The 18,032-nt window shown below is 37.5% G+C and overlaps 1 protein-coding gene across 2 annotated transcripts; it reads left to right on the forward strand.

Moving 5' to 3' along the window:
* The first annotated feature begins 2,857 nt into the window (after positions 1-2,857).
* LOC114664132 (gastrula zinc finger protein XlCGF57.1-like) lies at positions 2,858-16,338 on the forward strand. Of its 2 annotated transcripts, none has more exons than XM_028818104.2 (3): positions 2,858-3,038; positions 10,644-11,030; positions 13,534-16,338. In XM_028818104.2, the coding sequence occupies exons 2-3, from the start codon at positions 10,715-10,717 to the stop codon at positions 14,991-14,993; spliced, it is 1,776 nt and encodes a 591-aa protein (XP_028673937.1). In that variant the 5' UTR covers positions 2,858-3,038; positions 10,644-10,714; the 3' UTR covers positions 14,994-16,338. The 2 variants fall into 2 exon arrangements, with proteins under 2 accessions (XP_028673937.1, XP_028673955.1); XM_028818122.2 differs by having other exon boundaries at positions 13,537-16,338.
* The last annotated feature ends 1,694 nt before the right edge of the window (positions 16,339-18,032 follow it).

Genomic DNA, 18,032 nt, shown 5'->3' on the forward strand with positions numbered 1-18,032 from the left:
TGGATAATTGGAGATGATAAATTTGGTCCGGTTGAGAGAGTACCCCGCAGGTACTTGCGTCCCAGCCAGGACAGTTTTTATGTCTTGGCGCTGGTATTGACAGGGCTGGCTCCGCCTCCATAGATTGAATGCAGCGACTTAGAAAATGAATGAGGTGTACGGAATTCCATTCACAGGGCAGAGATGTAATATCAAGTGGAGGAATATTCAAATTACTTGACAGGAAGATTTTTTTTAATGGAAATTGACTATGTACACCAGTTTGACTCAAATAAAATTCAAGATATTTTAAACAGACGTTATTTAAACACATGGATACAGTATTGCCTAACACTGGAGGTTATTGTGAAATTTCTTGTGTTCATGCTTTAGTAAGTTTCCGATTTGTGAAAAATGTAGCAGGGAATTAGGAAAGTGGTGGATAAAAGTGGGGCTTACTTTTCAAAGTGCTTTAGGATTATAAATTTATTACTGAAGATCATTGTTGTCATTTTTTTAAACCTCGCCAATACAGGAGGAAGTGGTTGTCCGGGCCCAGGAATTACGTGTACAGTAGTTATTGAATGGGATTAGATTTTGTCACACTTGTATTATTTTTTGACTGTTCAATTTTTCTAGTCAAAATACACAAATTTGGTCACAAAAAAAGTGAAACGGAAACAGATTTGGAAGTTTTGCTCAATAGCTATCAGCATTGTGTCACCTAAATAATTCAATACTGCACTTTTTAGACAAAAATTATTTGTGTGCACATACATGCTGTACTTTCACTTCTTTATGAGTAGCTAACAACTGAAGAGAAAAAAAACAAATAAATTAGCATAGAGGTGTTTAGGAGAGATGGCAGTGGAGTTTTTAACCAGATTGTTTAATGGAATCAGAGAGGATGCCTGAGGAGTGGAGAAGAAGTGTACTGGTGCTGATGTTTAAGAATAAGGGGGATGTGCAGGACTGCAGTAACTACAGGGGAATAAAATTGATGAGCCACAGCATGAAGTTATGGGAAAGAGTAGTGGAAGCTAGGTTAAGAAGGGAGGTGATGATTAGTGAGCAGCAGTATGGTTTCATGCCAAGAAAGAACACCACAGATGCAATGTTTGCTCCGAGGGTGTTGATGGAGAAGTATAGAGAAGGCCAGAAGGAGTTGCATTGCGTCTTTGTTTTCCTGGAGAAAGCATATGACAGGGTGCCTCGAGAGGAGTTGTGGTATTGTATGAGGAAGTCGGGAGTGGCAGAGAAGTACGTAAGAGTTGTACAGGATATGTACGAGGGAAGCGTGACAGTGGTAAGGTCTGTGGTAGGAGTGACGGATGCATTCAACGTGAAGGTGGGATTACATTACAGATTGGCTCTGAGCCCTTTCTTATTTTCAATGGTGATGGACAGATTGACAGGTGAGATTGGAGAGGATATTTGCTGATGATATTGTGATCTGTAGCGAGAGTAGGGAACAAGTTGAGGAGACCCTGGAGAGGTGGAGATATGCTCTAGAGAGGAGAGGAATGAAGGTCAGTAGGAACAAAACGGAATACATGTGTGTAAATGAGAGGAAGGAAAGTGGAATGATGAGGATGCAGGGAGTAGAGTTGGTGAATGTGGATGAGATTAAATACTTAGGTTAAACCGTACAGAGTAACAGAGATTGTGGAAGAAAGGTGAAGAAGAGAGTGCAGGCAGGGTGGAGAAGAGTGTCAGGAGTAATTTGTGACAGACGTTTATCAGCAGGAGTGAAAGGGAAGGTCTACAGGATGGTAGTGAGACCAGCTATGGGTTGGAGACGGTGGCACTGACCAGAAAGCAGGAGACAGAGCTGGAGGTGGAAGAGTTAAAGGTGCTAAGATTTGCACTGGGTGTTACGAGGATGGATAGGATTACAACAACAACAACAACAACAACATTTATTTATATAGCACATTTTCATACAAAAAGTAGCTCAAAGTGCTTTACATAATGAAGAAAAGAAGAATAAAAGACAAATAAGAAATTAAAATAAGACAACCTTAGTTAACATAAAAAGGAGTAAGGTCCGATGGCCAGGGTGGACAGAAAAAACAAAAAAAAACTCCAGAAGGCTGGAGAAAAAAATAAAATCTGTAGGGGTTCCAGGCCACGAGACCGCCCAGTCCCCTTTGGGCATTCTACCTAACATAAATGAAATAGTCCTCTTTGTAGTTAGGGTTCTCACGGAGTCACTTGATGCTGATGGTTATACAGACTTCTGGCTTTTAATCCATCCATCATTGTTGGAACATCATGGTGCTTTGGGTAGATGGTGGTGGCACAAGCCACCACCAATAGGACACCGGAAAAGGAAACAGAAGAGAGAGTAGGGGTTAGTACAAATTTTGAATGAATAGTTATTATAATGAATTGGATATACAGAGTGTCAGGATTAAATTACAGTGAAGTTATGAGAAGGCCATGTTAAAGTAGTGTGTTTTCAGTAGTTTTTTAAAGTGCTCCACTGTATTAGCCTGGCGAATTCCTACTGGCAGGCTATTCCAGATTTTAGGTGCATAAATAAGGATTAGAAATGAGTACATTAGAGGGTCAGCTCAGGTTCGACGGTTGGGAGACAAAGTCAGAGAGGCGAGATTGCGTTGGTTTGGATATGTGCAGAAGAGAGATGCTGAGTATATTTAGGGAGAAGGAATCGTTTAGTGGCAAAGAGAAGACATTTCGTGATTGAGCTGACTTTTCTGCAATCTAAAAGGGCACTTGGACCTATGGTGCAGCACGTAATCTCTCAATACAGTACAGCGGTTGTAAAAGAAACAATACGTTCACATAATAATTTTGTCACTTTTTAAAGATTTATTTAAACCCCAATCCAGCAGATGGCGGTAAAGCACCTAATCTGTCGTTTACGCACTGGAGAAGAAAGCGAAATGTCGATGTTATGAGCAACAAAAACGGAAAAAGTGGTGTACCTGGCACCTCGGACACGAACGTTTAACTCAAGCTGGGTGACAGCTACTGCTGAAGTCGGAATTGTGTGTCTCGACTGAAAGAGAACAGAAATCCGAAAAGAAGGAGAGGTGAGTGTTTACGATCAGAGCTCTTTATTAAACAGACATTAGGGTTTTCGCATTTTAATAAAGGTTTTCTGGATTTGTTTTTATAGGGAGCATTTTCTTGCGTTTAACATAAGCAGGACTGACAGATGAACATGCTTTATCGGCCTTTCGTCCAGTGGTCCAGGATGGACTGCGGTTGCGAGTTGATGCTTCCGTGGGCCCGCGTGTCCACGCTGCTTACTGACCCCCCGTCACTGCACCTCATTTTTACTTTGCATTTGTAAAAGCCGCTTATGTTAGTCCTGGTGTTGTCTGTCAGTGTCCGTACCGATCGCATGAAGCGGAGCTGGTACTGCCCACGGGTGCCGTGTGTTCGTTTGTGGGCTTTATGCTATGACTCGTACCGTTACTGCTGACGCTTGTTTTCTCGAGTTTGTGTTCAGCTATGGCATTGGAGAAAAGATGTTTGTATTTAATGTCATACATTTAGAAATTTGGGGAGGAAATCGTTATAGAGCAATTATTTATCTTTTGTCAGTGTCAATACAAATGGAACACTACTATTAAAACACAAACTTTCCGTTTAGAACTCTGAACAAATGCAGTCGTGTATATTTTTAATTTCTACAAAAGTAACATATTAGTTTGTGTTTAATTCAGTTAGTTCTCTCAGTTTCAACTGACAGCTGTAAAATGCCTTATTATTATGAGTAAGTGTTCTCACGAGTAATGTAATCTCCAGGGTTGGTTTCTGTTCCTGATTCAGCTGGGAATGGTCTCAGGTCAAGCTTTCCTAAGGGTGCGAATGTCTTCCCTAGGCATTGCACTTATTCTGGGGATCCAAAGAAACGATCCTGTGCAGAGCTGAGAAAACATTGATCCTTTCATTGTGTGAAACCATTTAATTTAGTACAGGTTAATTAAAAGTAATAGTTTACCCAACAGTATCCAGTGCAAGGACTAATCCCAGATAAAGTGCCCTTATCCAAGTCCTTTTTTGATTGAATTTCTCTCAGTGCTGAATTCAAGTTACACTTTTGCACTGGTTTGTCACTTGACACTGGAATAATGGAGGCAGTCTTGTCACAGTTATTTCACCACAATCATAGCAAAATATTGTAAAACCCACTTAATCCAAATCAGATTTTCAAGGAGCGTGAGCCTATCCTCATATAATACTGGGTCAAGGCAAAAAACAGCCTTGGACAGGGAACCAGGCCATCACAATGCCCGAGCATACTCACAGTGAACTGGTAGGGAATTGCCAGTTAAAGTAACCAGAACATTTTTGAGGATGTGGAAAGAAAACTCCTACAGGCATGGGGTGAACATAGAAAAGATCCACACGGACAAAGACCATCGTGGAGTTCAAATCAAATCCAGAATGCTAGATCTGTGAGGATGCTGTGCTACCCACAATTACCACCTTGCTGCCATACTCAGTCTTTTTTTTTTCTTCTATTTTCCTAGCACCTTTATGTAGCACATGTATGTTCATGCCAACCAGGTCTGAACAATCTAGTGTTGGGGTCTGTTGGGTTCAGGTCAGGTGTTCTGCTTTAAAATGTTTAAACTGTCCCAGAAATAACCAGTCTCTTTGTGTCTTTGAGTTCAGTCTCTTTATTATTTTGTTTTTAAATGCACAAATAAACAGGGTTCTTGACTTTATACAACTGAAATAATTTAGTACCCCCAGCCTGTCTCGCCTTGCATTAGAAAAGCCAGTATCCCACCACAACTGAGAAATATCTTTGTGCAACAAACTTCCTACTTATTCATCCAGCTTCATAAATGATGGCACAAATAAGATTTTGATTTTTGTATGCTGTATTTAATTTATGTGAACTCGGACTTTAAAAAGCTTTTTCTTTGAAAGTCAGCATAGTTACACAGTCTTTGGTGCATCTGCTTCATAGCTCCAGAATTCTTGGTTCATATATTCACCGACTCACTCTCACTGCCTCTATGCAGATTGCTCCACTTCCTATTGGATTTTCATTATAACATTATACAAAGTTATTGTCTGTTATACCTGTCATTTTTATCACTCTTTATTTAATATTGTTTTTTATCAATATGCTACTGCTGGAGTATCTGAATTTCCCCTTGGGATTAATAAAGTATCTATCTATCCATCCATCCATCCATCGTCTTTAAGTTAATGAATTTTATAGGAGAACTGCGTGAATACCCATGTAAAAACTTGCATGTGGACAGTGTATTAAATATAGCTCATATTTTATTCAATATTGCATACTAAGTAAGAATAGGTGATATAGACTTAAATTGATATTGTTATTATTTTGAACAAATATTCAATATATCTCAGTATGTTCTCAAAACATATTGGGTTTCCTTGCATATGAGTGAAAATTAATGGTATGTTTTCTAATGATAGTTCCCACTGGAAGCATGTACAGTTAAAACCGTAAAAGCCCCAGTACTGAGCCCGACTGGGCACCATATTTAACTACTGAGTATAATGATGGAATACTGTCAGCACATTTCTGTATGTATGAGAATTGATTTGATAAATAAGAAAAAAAACTAGGCCTAAACAGTGCCGGTGACCTTGTCATTTTCCAGCATGTATAATAAAATAGAATGTTCAATGTTTTAAAATGCTGCGCATAGATCTAACAACATAATTGCTGTGCAATTCCCTTCATCAGAGGATATTATAATGTTGTTTACACCATGGATTAGTGCTGTGCCATGCCATTTGCAGTTCATCACACATAATTATCCCAAGGCCACCTCCTTGACCAGTATCTCTTGATTTATGAAGGAATGTATAAATGTTTGGTGCTGCCTTCAGCAAAGGTTATAGTTTTATCTCACTATAGTGAGTTATCTGTAGGTATCATTGAGAGGACACAAGTCAGATTTTGTACTTAATATAATACCATTTAACAAAGCAGCTTTATTTCCAAGAGAGCAAATGTTTAGTGACAGTGTTTTAACTGCAAGGATCTTTTTGTACTGGTGATATATTTTTTGTTTTTATATGAATTAAATTACTAATATAGGTACCCCTAGTGGCGGATATGATTTTAACTTGATCTAATTATGTTGTTTATTCTTTGGTTATCAAGTGATTTAAAGTTAGCTTCAGGGCTTAATTTATAAAATGCCCCAATGCAGGGATTCCAGGAGATGTGATAACACAACACTATAATTTAACCATTCAGGACAGACTTTGTCACAGTCATTAGGAAACTCAATTCAACTGCTAAACAAAAATACAGTCAATATGAAAATAAAATGGCCAGTAATGCAGTTCATACCTGATACACAAATATTTTAAGGAAAGAAAAACAAACTGGAAAGCTGCTATTTTTATTTATTATCTTGTAATGTTTTAGTAGTTGAGCACGCATGAAATGAACAGATGAGGGCTTACATGCAGTGCAGACATCTAACTTCTAGTTAAGGATTAAACAATATCAAAATTTCACATCATGATTATAATGACCCAAATTATCATGATTATTGGTATTATCAAAGTATTGTTAAAAACTGCACCCTCTGAAATGTATTAAACCAGTTGTTTTATTGTCAGATGCTATAGATAAGTGTAAATACACTACAAATAACTTACATGAATAACATTTATGTCCAGTTTGCAGTAACCACAAGTAAACATTCACTAAACATTCAACAGTATCAAAACACCTACATAAGCCACTCCAATATACAAATGTCAACATTAAAATGTCTCAAATAAGTAGAAGCAACTTGCATCTCCTCATAAAGAAATAAAGTACTTCTGGCCTAATCTCCTATATGTACTCAGTTTCCTTTATTGTAATGTGAAATGTAAAAATGTCAACATATTTTCTTTGTCTTGCATGAGGCAAGCAAACACGCACAGGTTTTAGCTGCATCATTAATATAGCTATAAACAGCTAATTCTCTACTATGTACAGGGTTTCAAATTCAATATTTATAAAAAGCACTATGATATAATATTTCATGCTTTTTTTATTGCCACAGCTTATTCTTTCTAATGTTTACAGTAATTTATGAAAATTGAGAAGATGACATTATCAGTTAGTCTTTGAAATAGTTTAACTTTCAATAAATAATGGTTTAGTTTTGCTTGTGGAGAGTTGTGAAAGCAAAAAAAAAATCAAAGAAAAGAAAACAGGCTAAAAAAATAAATATATTTTTTTCATCCATACTGTTTTACATGTCAAAGTATAATTTTCTGGAGCTTTAAGGCAGTTGAGTGATCAACACAAGGTCATGTGAATGCTGTTAATTTAAGAAACTTTGAGATATTTAATTAAAATATAGTTAGTTTATCCTTATCTTAGCTGGCAGAGTAGCACACACTTTTTAGCACTGCCACTTTATAGATCCAGTGTTCTTGGTTCAAATCCAGCCCCTGATTGTCGTTGTGGACTTTGCTCGTTCCCCCGGTGTCACTGTGCTTTTCTTCTGGGTGCTCCAGTTTTCCTCCCACATTCTCAAAGCCCTGTACATTTAGTTAACTGGTGCCAGTGTGGGTGTGTGCATAGGTGGGCCCTGTGATGGACTATTACCCTGTTCAGGCCCTTTTTCTACATTTTGCCCAGTCCTACCAAGATAGGCTCCTGCACCACCCTCTTCAGAATTGGAGTAATTGGGTTTGAGTATGACTGTGACTATTACCAGGTTGCCACTGGACATATTTGCTTTGAGATTACTATGACTTGTTGCCCAGACCAATGAACACTTAAAAAGACCATTAATTGTGGTACCACAGGCCTCATTTTTATTCTTCTTTAACGTCTTTCTTTTCTGAGTTACAGTGGTGGCAGTATTACCTATGCTACAGCAGATTTTCTTGAAAGTTGAGCATTGTTTACCTTTTTGTTTGTGTGTCACTGATTTTGTTTTACTTTTCAGTTTCAGGCTTAAAGGCAATACATCCACTGAAGACTTTATAAAGAAATGACAATTATAAGTGTGTTGAAGTGTCACAGCGTGACACAAATTGGCAGCAATCAGTTCATCCAAAAAAAAAAAATGATGCTGAATACAACTTAACTAAACAATCCAAGTCAATTTCTTGAATATGTGTATTAATTTTAGCATAATTCTATACTCCAACCCATTTTTAGCCTTCACTTTAGGAAAGTTTAGATGAATTTCTTATAAATTACAGTTTAAACAAAAGGACACCGCATGCTAACAGTAACAAAAAAAAGAAAAAAAAAAAACAGTATCTGTCCTACTTGTGGTGTGATGTGAAATACGGGGGAGTGTATTTATTTTTTCATTGACAAAGTTCAAGCATTTTCTGGGTGCAAGTTAATTAGTCAAAAGTGTGCTTTGCAATATGGTAGTCGCTGCACCTCTTATTCCCCTTGCGCTGCTTGTCATGTCATACATTATGCAACAGAACAGCTAACATTTTATGGATCTTTGCTTAGCAGAGACTTGTTTTGCCAGGGAGACAAAAGAGCACATTTCAGGCATGGCATATTCCAGGATGTCTTTTTCATATACAGCAACGTTACTCTTAGATAATGTACTGCTTGAACTGTCATCCTGGGAAAACCAAACCATTTGCAAACAGCAGTGCTAACCCTGCCTTTTCTGAATGCTGCCTTTTCTCATCCTCACTTTATTTTTGATCACACTTAACACTGTCCGACCATGTGGGTGTAATCAACATAGACATACTTAAGAAGAACACTTGAAATTTTGTGGTTTTTTTTTTTTTTTTAAGATTCAGAAGAAGTTGTGGAAATTTAAAGAGCTGAACACTATAATATTGGGTTTTGCATATTGATTTTTATTAAATATTGAATCCAATTTAAAATTTGATGTATGGCTGAGCCCAATACTAAACAGGACACACTGCCACTTTTTAATAATTACTAATAATAATTGAATAATTATAATAATAATTAATTTTCATATCCATCTTTCAGACTATCATAATCACAATGCTCTTATTGCTTTTTTATTGTGAATTTTAGGGCTATCAAAATGAATGTCAATGATTAAAAATAATCATTCTGTATATTATAAAAGGTCTCATTTAAAGTTAAAATGCTGACATGTACGTGAATGGTTGCTTCATTTACCTGCCACAAGTTTTCAGCATCGTGTTACTATGTAATATTACTGTATAACAGATCTCTTTTTTTGAACATCACTTTCATAATCAACCTATTTCCAGTTTATTACGCACACTCCTTCGCAATGCATTTTAGGGCAGATTTTGTCTCGCATCTCTGCTCTTAGATCTACATTTGTGCTAAGAAAATATTTTTAAGCACTTCTCCAGAATTTTGAAAGTATTGTTCTACAGTTGAGTCTGTTCCGATTCACTCCTGAATCTTGAATCTCTAAACAACAACTGCTTTATATTACGACTGGTAAGCATCCATCGCAGCAATCAACAGCTGGTTTCCTTTCAACACTGTTCATAATGGTCAGTGTGGCTGCTTTAAATCACCCTGCAGCATACTGTTAATTTGTTAGTTTTCAGTTTCCCTGTAGTTTTGTTGTAGTTTACAAATCAAAGTAAAACAAATTAAATTAGAATGGTCATCTGGGGTACATTGCTTTTAAATGGTGTACTCAGTGTAGTTTACATAATTCATCCATTTTCTAGCCTAAAATCATCTACATTCATTGCCCATTACCGTCTAATGGCCTCGGAGTACATATACTGTGTATGAGAGATTTGGATTTGTAGTGTGAAAACAAACAGTAAAAGCCCAAAACCACAAATACAGCAAGATTCAAATTAATGTCATTGTGCACAAAATTGCACAACATGCTGATAGAGGTAATCTGCTGTGGTCCTGTGTACAGCAGGAGCATTAGCATCATGGGTAGACTGTTCACAATTGGGAATTGCACTGTGGAAAGAGTTCTTCTTCCGGTTATTTTGCATTTGGGGTGGTTGAAAAACAGAGTAATCCTCCTCTTGATCGACTAAGAACAGTTAAAGCAGATATTTGAAGGGCTGTTAACAACATTTGTCAACATACAGTACACAGTCTTCCTCGGGACTCCAGAACAATACTAAGGTTGCAGGGGAGATGTTGAGTGTAAGTTATGTATGTCATTGAAAAGCGTGGTGTCTGCTTTTATGTGAAAATTGAGTAGTTCTATATATCACGTCAGTCCATTATAAATAAAGATGATAATAATAACCATGGTGCCAGCCAAAAAGAGACTGAGGTACTAACTGAGGTCCCCAGTCCCACTCTGTGACCCCATAGACCGGTGAGTATAGTAGGTCCTTGGAAATGGCAGATTCAGTATTTTCACAGAAAATTTTTAAATTCTTTATTTATTCCTGAATGATTGTACATATCAAGAGCCAGAATAAACATGAGCATCTCTAAAGCAATCTACCACCAGGGGAATAGGGACTATAATTTTATAATGAAGATTTCTCTGCAGTGACAGCAAGCCAATCTATAATAAAATACTAATTATAATTAAGGATGTGGCACACCCTTAAGTCAGAAAAGCATGTGCACATTCATACTGTCTTGTTGTTCTCTTAAATGTTTGATGTGACTGCTTCCTTTATTATGTACAGATTGAAAGATGAAGCTAAAAAGTGTTGTTTTGTTATGGTTCTGAAGAAATTCTGCTCTGTCCTTTTTATAGAGCCAATAAAATTTAACAATGGAGATGTGCCACACAGTCCCAGAGATAAATGATGGAATATACATGTGAAGATGGGGTCTACTCTCAATAAACAACACAATGTTCGCATTAAGGAGGAAGAATGTGAAAAAGAGGCAATTAGTGTTAATGGTGACCCTGAGCCAAAACCGGCTGGTATTGACTTGCCAGAACATAAAAGTGCAAACTTTATAAAGGAAGAAGACATTAAATCGGAATGTTTTTCTGATTTTATGCATCATGGTGGACAGAAGGACACAGAATTGTACTCTCCACAAAGTACACATTACTCTTTTCACGTGAAGACTGAATCATTTGAGTCTGCTATCAAAACCGAGAATCTTTCATCTGAAAGTCATACAGAAGTGGGTAAGTGAACATGAATGTGAGGTACAAATATCAGATAAGGTAGGGCATGTCTTTTTGTACTAAATTTGGATGGATTCAGACAAATGCAAATCTAAGGGCCGACAGCATCCTTGCCTCTATCTCTGTCTGCATTAAGCACACCAGGGCCCGAGTTTCATTTTTGACGAGGAATGGGATTTTGTGGTAATGCAGGAATTCAGTATGTGTTTTAAAAAGAATGATGTGATGATCGCCATGTACTAACTGGCTTATCTTACCATGTGCATATTCTACATTTATTTACTGATGGTATCTGTTTGTTAATTTAAAAATATACCCTGTTGAAAATAAATACTAGCAGAATATCACTGCCTAATGAAGTTGTAAATAGATTAATCAGGATGGTTTCATTTCCAGCATCTCATTTACAAAAAAGAAAATAACAAAAAACAACTTTTTAAAACTGATTGTGTTAGATCATATTTTTCAGATTAGGTTTGTCAAGAAATCCCATTGTCATGTTCTTGACATTTATGTTTGTGTATGTACGTGTGGGAAATATTACCAGGTTAATAAATGGACAGGTAAAGTTTACATTAAATTCCATATATTTTTATTATTTGTAATTTTTTTGTAATTTATACTTATAGTTATATTTACACAGAGAACCACAGACACATGAAATAAAGTACCAAGTGGCCTGATAGACAGTAGGGACCTTTAAAACTCAACTTGATGTTATGTTGAAGAAATTCTATGAATATAACTGGTGAGCTTGTTAGGTTCAATTGCAGGTTCTCTTATATGCTGTATATATATGTCATAAACTATAATATATTTAATAAATCTCATTCTTTTTTGTTTGTTTTTAACAGTTCTCCCCACATTAACGTTGCCTTTGTTAAAATTAACCATCCAAATCCACTATTTTAGAATTTCAGTCCTTCTCAGAGAGGGTGCAGTGTAATTTAAATAATTAAAAAGATATTTATGATAACATTTTACAACAAAAAATGCATACATACAAATTTAAAGTCGAATCACATTCAGAAAAGCCATGTCCACAAAAAAGGCATGGAAGTTTTCAATTAAATCACACTTTGTAACTTGATATAACAAATAGGTCAGAACACTTTTCTTGGCTTTACATTATAAGTTAAATTACTGAAAAGTGATGAGAATTGTGGGAATGCATTTCCTTTGGGGGTGAGGGGGGAGTCATTTTATTCCCTAAAGTCAGTGTCAGATTTACTTCTTGAAACAAATCCAATGAGTTTTTTAGACAGCAGGCATGTCACGATTAAGAACTGTGGAGAGCTACAGATTACTGGGAGATTAGGTTTATTGAAGTGTCCCACCCATGGTTGGGGAAACACGACTGTGCTCTGTAAAATAATACTTTAGTGGAGAAAGTGAGTAGAGTCTCTCTTATGACAACACTTTCTGTATATCAGCACACAAGAAACAACACAGATAATAAACTATTAAAAACATCTAGTTCTATATTTTTAGTTATTAAAATAACAAAATTCTGTAAAGTGACAAATTGTTGATTTTTTTTTATTATTGATCCCATATTGCTGGTGCACTGAAGATTTTTTTTTTTTTTACTAAATTCTGTAGTAGTAAAAGGAGTATCATCATCATCTGGACATCCTTTAAGAAATCAATTCTGTTTGTATCATTTGACACCACCTCCTACCATGTCTTCTTTGGCCTTATCCCCTCCAGCTCTATCTTGGTACACTTTTTTGCTCCACATGTACAAGCCACCTTAGTCTGTTTGTACTCACTACAACACATATCGCCTCCACATCACGTCCTTCACATTCCTTCGTCGTCTTGTCATACCATGACACTCCTCATAGCCACCTGATCATTAACATCTCAATTCCTTAGGGCTTTGCCTCGTGTTCCATCTTTATCTGTCATGTTTCACTTCTATAGACCACAACGCTCCTAACACAACTTTCATAAATCTTTCTCCCTACAGTGACAGAGATCTTCCTTTAGAGGTCAAAATAGAGAGTAGCTTCCAGAATTTCTTCCATGAAGAAAGGAAATAAAAATTAAAGGAGTAAAACCTAACCTTGTAGATAATAATATAGGTAGGACTGGTGTCTTTACTGGCAACAGGTATGTAATATGCAGTAAAATGGCAATATGTCCGATAAGGCTTTCCAAGTAGTCCCTCATATTTCTGTTTTGAAAGTTCAGATAACATTTAAATGCTACAGTTCTGTTCTTCTAACACAACCGTTACAATAACGTGTGTCCACACATTAACTCATTCACATACTTCCCAAAATAACTTCTTTTCATTCAAGAGTCTTAATGTGATTTGCAAACACAAACTCCCTTTTTTTGTTGATGTTGGTGAATTAAATTACAGTGGTGGGGTGAAAGGACAGCTTACAGAGATTTAAAGCCATAGGCTGAACTGCTATTTGTTCAGATGTGAGATTTTCTTTACTGTCCCTGGTATTTTTCTTAAAATAACTAATTCTTCGCTTTTCATTTGAAGCAGGTTTTCAAGAGGAAGGCAGCTCTTGGGCTTCTTCACTCAGTCCAGATTTGCTTCAGAGTTCTTGTGCTTCCTCACTGATACCAGATTTGCTTCCGAGGAAAATTCAACGTAAACCACATGTTGAACAGCAGAGACTTCAAACTGGAGTGAACCAGTATTGCTGTACAGAATGCGGCAAGCAATTCCCACACAAATGTCGTCTTCAGGAACACATGAAAATCCATACTGGGGAGAAACCATATTGTTGCACCGAGTGCGGCAAGAAATTCCCCCACAAATATCGTCTTCAGGAACACATGAGAATCCATACAGGCGAGAAACCATACTGTTGTAATGAATGTGGCAAGAAATTCCTGCATAAATGTCGCCTTCAGGAACACATGAGAATCCATACTGGAGAGAAACCGTATGGCTGCATGGAATGTGGGAAGCGGTTTACACAAAAGGCTTACCTTCAAGCACATAAAAAAATTCACACTGGAGAGGAAAAGCCGTATTGTTGTACTGAATGTGGTAAGCAATTCTTGTACAATTGTCGTCTTAAGCAACATATGAGGATTCATTCTGTACAAAAGTCATATGGTTGCACTGAATGTGGCAAGCAGTTTGTGCACAAGTATAATCTTAAACAGCATATGAGAATCCACACTCTACAGAAATCCCACTGTTGCACAGAGTGTGGGAAGCAGTTCCTGCAAAAATGCCATCTTAAGCAACACATGAGAATCCATACCTTGCAAAAATATTGTTGCAGTAAATGTGGCAAGCAGTTTCTGCACAAATGTCATCTTAAGCAGCACTTGAGAATCCATACTGTAAAGAAATCTCATTCCTGCACTGAGTGTGGCAAGCAGTTTCTACTTAAACGTCGTCTTAAGACGCACATGAGAGTTCATACTGGTGAGAAACCGTATTGCTGCATGGAATGCGGGGAAAGATTTGCAAAGAAAGGCAATTTTCAAGCACATATGAAAATTCATACTGGAGAGGACAAGCCATACAGTTGTACCGAATGTGGCAAGAAATTCTTGTACAAATGTCGTCTTCAGGAACATTTCACAGTCCATACTGGGGAAAAACCATATTGCTGCACTGAATGTGGTAAGCGGTTTATGCGAAAGACTTACCTTCAAGCACACAAACGAATTCACACTGGGGTAAATCCATATTGCTGCACAGAATGTGGCAAGCAGTTCCTGTACAAGTGTCGTCTTCAGCAACACACAAGAATCCATACTGGACAGAAGTCATCCGGAGCACAACGATCAAAAGCCCGGAGATTGGAAGGAGCTGGTTCTTCATCCATGATTGGCAAGTCCGCAAAGTATCAGCCAATCATAAGCCGGTCACATGAGCCAACCAGCATAAGCCCCATGCAAGCTCCAGAGTCCACTGTGTGCATTTTGTGGGTTGTGGGAGGTAGTTGTCTTTCAGAATCGTTTTCTCAACCAAACTGAATGGATGCAGTTTATTGAAGTGAGTGCCTTTAAGCAGTGTTTGATTGAGCTGTCTGCTTGATTTTTTGGACCCATCTTAATGGGAATTGCTGCACAGACCCTTTAAGCATTTTAACAATGGCAGGAATTTAAGTGAAGTGGATGGCTCATGGAGAACGTGTGCTATAAGAGTGTTATCTTTACGGGGTTTTCATTTTGAACCGTTTGGTGGTGTATGTTACATTAGAACACCAGTGAACTCATTACAAGTTGTTTTGCAGACTGTTTTTAATTCCCTGGTTCTCATTTTTCCAAACTCTGTTTTATTTATTTACTAAGTTTGGTTCATTTTGACAAGTACTATACTTGCATTTGAATGAAAACAAGGGCAGTTTACTTTCAGAGAGCCAACCACACTAACTATGTGAAATATCACCTGGTAAGTCAGCCAACCTGTGACAAGCCAGGATTTTCAGCAGCTAGGGAAATAGTGACAAATATAGAGTGATGGGGTAAGTTGTACAGACCAATCTTAATGTATTTTTATATGTGCTCATTCTGTATTTACATAGTGATGACATATGTTTTATAACTTGATCTTAAGTGCTGTACTGTCATAGTAAGAGTGGCATGTGCCCCCAAGCAGCTGAGACTTTAAAAATCAGCCTTACACTTGTTAGTTGTTTATATGTTCATATTGGTCTGCCTTAGTTCTGTGCCACTAACCTATGAGAACTACTTAAGCTGCTGCATGTCCGTTGCTGCAGCTGTCGCTGGCAAAATAAGGCTTTATGCTTCACTTTATGGAGAATGAGTTATTAACTCAACAAGTGATGGCATAGAAGACCTGTTTAGTAAGTCACTTTGGAAAAAACATTTGTCAAGTACATGTAAGGAGGAGTGCCGAGAGTAAATGATTGTGGTATGAACATACAAAACAAACTCAACGTGAATAATAGGAAGTAACAGGTTCTGTGGGAATTAAAGAATGCCTGGAAGCACTGAAGATGGCAGAGGCTGAAATGCAGTAAAGCAGTGGTGAAGGGACACACTAAATGCCCAAACACCTGGAGATGAGCTGACTGTGTTTATAATGGAGAACAGAAGTGACAGAGCCAGCAGAAGGCCCTCCACCCAGAGATGGAGAAATGCAGCAGCCTGTGTGTCTCGAGTGTTTTACTAAGATATCCTTTTACAATTAGTCACAAAAATAATGTTAACTAACAGCTTGCAACTTTGTGTTCAGTACGCATTAACAGTGTCGCTAACTAGTGAACATAATTAGCTCTTTGTGAAAATAGTAAACTTGCTGCAACATCGTATGGTGTTTACTCAGTTTTGCTAGAATAAAATGTAATTCCAAGTATAGGTTTTGTGTTCTGTTTTTGTTTTTTTCCAGTATTTTGTATTCCTGTCTTCTTTCTTCTCACCCCATTTTTGTTCAGCTCTCCTAGCTTCTCCTTCCATCTCCTCCATGTGTTGTTTTGCCTGGCAGTGGATGAGGATGTCAAGACAGCCTTTTGTGAATGTATTGAATTTATCATACACTATGCTGCATTATGGTTAACGCAGGAAAAATCATTAACAAGGGTGTGGATGTGTGTGTGTTTTGAATCCTGACTTTGTCACTGGTCACCTCCTCTCCGTTTCACAGGCTGGCCGTGAACCTGAGGCCTCAGAATCTGCTTCACTGAAGGGATGTCCCTGCTACTCAAGTAAGCATGAAGGCTTTGGGCCACGAGGGTATTGTATCACATGATGGTGATGGGCTAGTTCTCCCTCTACCTACAAACAGAGGTCTGTAAAGTCGATCATGGAGTGCCTGTCTATTTTCTTCCAACCCAAACTTTTAATTAAATCCCAATACTTGCCAATAATAGATCTTATTTAATTTTATGGCTTGTTAGAATTTTCATTCTGCAATGCCAGGTCATTCTTACACCGTATTTTTTTCCATTTCCAATTTCTGAAGCAGATAAGTAATTCTAAGTCCTAAACAGACATTTCACAATGACTGCACAGATGGCAATGGAATCAAGTTAGATGGAGATGTGCTAACTCCTTTGTCATTTGCATTGTATTGCTAACAAGGAGTCATTAAAAACAATGTAGCTGTTTAAGACTAAAATAAACAGGAATATTAACAAGCGCATCGACTAAGTGAAGCAAAAAAATATAATCAGCAATAATTGACTTCTCATTAAGAAATCGAGTTAGAACAAAACTTTGCAACCACTACAGCCCCCTAGGACTGATTTTTGCAGAACCCTACCCTCCACCCTGCCCTTTCCCTTTTAGTGGCCCGGCTTGGGTTTGGTTATGCATGCATTCATTCTAAGGGCCAGTATGGTGGTGTTTTTATTATTCTATCCCAACATTTTGAGCTACTATTGCGTAGCACAGGAGCTTTCGGGTTCAGTTTGGGGTGAGCCCTAATGGCTGTAGGTTTTCATTCCAACCAATGTCACAATCAGTATTTGTCTTACTTTTTATTGATCACTTTGCTTAGTTTTGTTCAATTCCTAAGTATATGCACTCTCTGCCATAACTTTAAATGCTTATGTTTCTTTTGTCTTTTTCTTTTTAATGTATCCATTTGTTCGGTGTGTTCCCATAATATTCTCCTGATACTAATGATTAACAATGAGCATTGCAGACACAGTTGCAAGTGATATCGAATGCCAAAAAGGAGCAGCTGTTTACTGCCATTTTCATTTGTCTGTTAAATTTGTAAGAAAAATCTGTTCGCCAACAGGCAAGTGAATGTGACACTGAAGTCACTGCTTCCTTATGCATTCAGTGTTGTCAACATTTGGGTACAAATGGGCAAGAGCAAACACTAACAAAAATGCATTTCATGTTCTGGTGTATTTCAGAATTTCATTGAATAAGAGTAAAAATGGAAAACTCACTAAACAATGGGATCGATATAAGCATGAAAGATATGCCCATTGTGACATTGGTGGCCATATAAACATGCAGCCTCAGCTGAGTCACTGGCACAGGTAATGTGAAGTATTCAATGTTTTTTGCCATGTATTTTAAATGTAAGCGAAATCA

Source organism: Erpetoichthys calabaricus, chromosome 1, assembly GCF_900747795.2.
Source record: "Erpetoichthys calabaricus chromosome 1, fErpCal1.3, whole genome shotgun sequence".
Classification (NCBI taxonomy): domain Eukaryota; kingdom Metazoa; phylum Chordata; class Cladistia; order Polypteriformes; family Polypteridae; genus Erpetoichthys; species Erpetoichthys calabaricus.

Bases quoted from the DNA above. Each gene is read 5' to 3' on its own strand.
- LOC114664132 (XM_028818104.2), top strand. From the start codon at position 10,715: ATGGGGTCTACTCTCAATAAACAACACAATGTTCGCATTAAGGAGGAA. The intron at 11,031-13,533 runs GTAAGTGAACAT...TTTCATTTGAAG, and splicing joins TGAAAGTCATACAGAAGTGG to CAGGTTTTCAAGAGGAAGGC.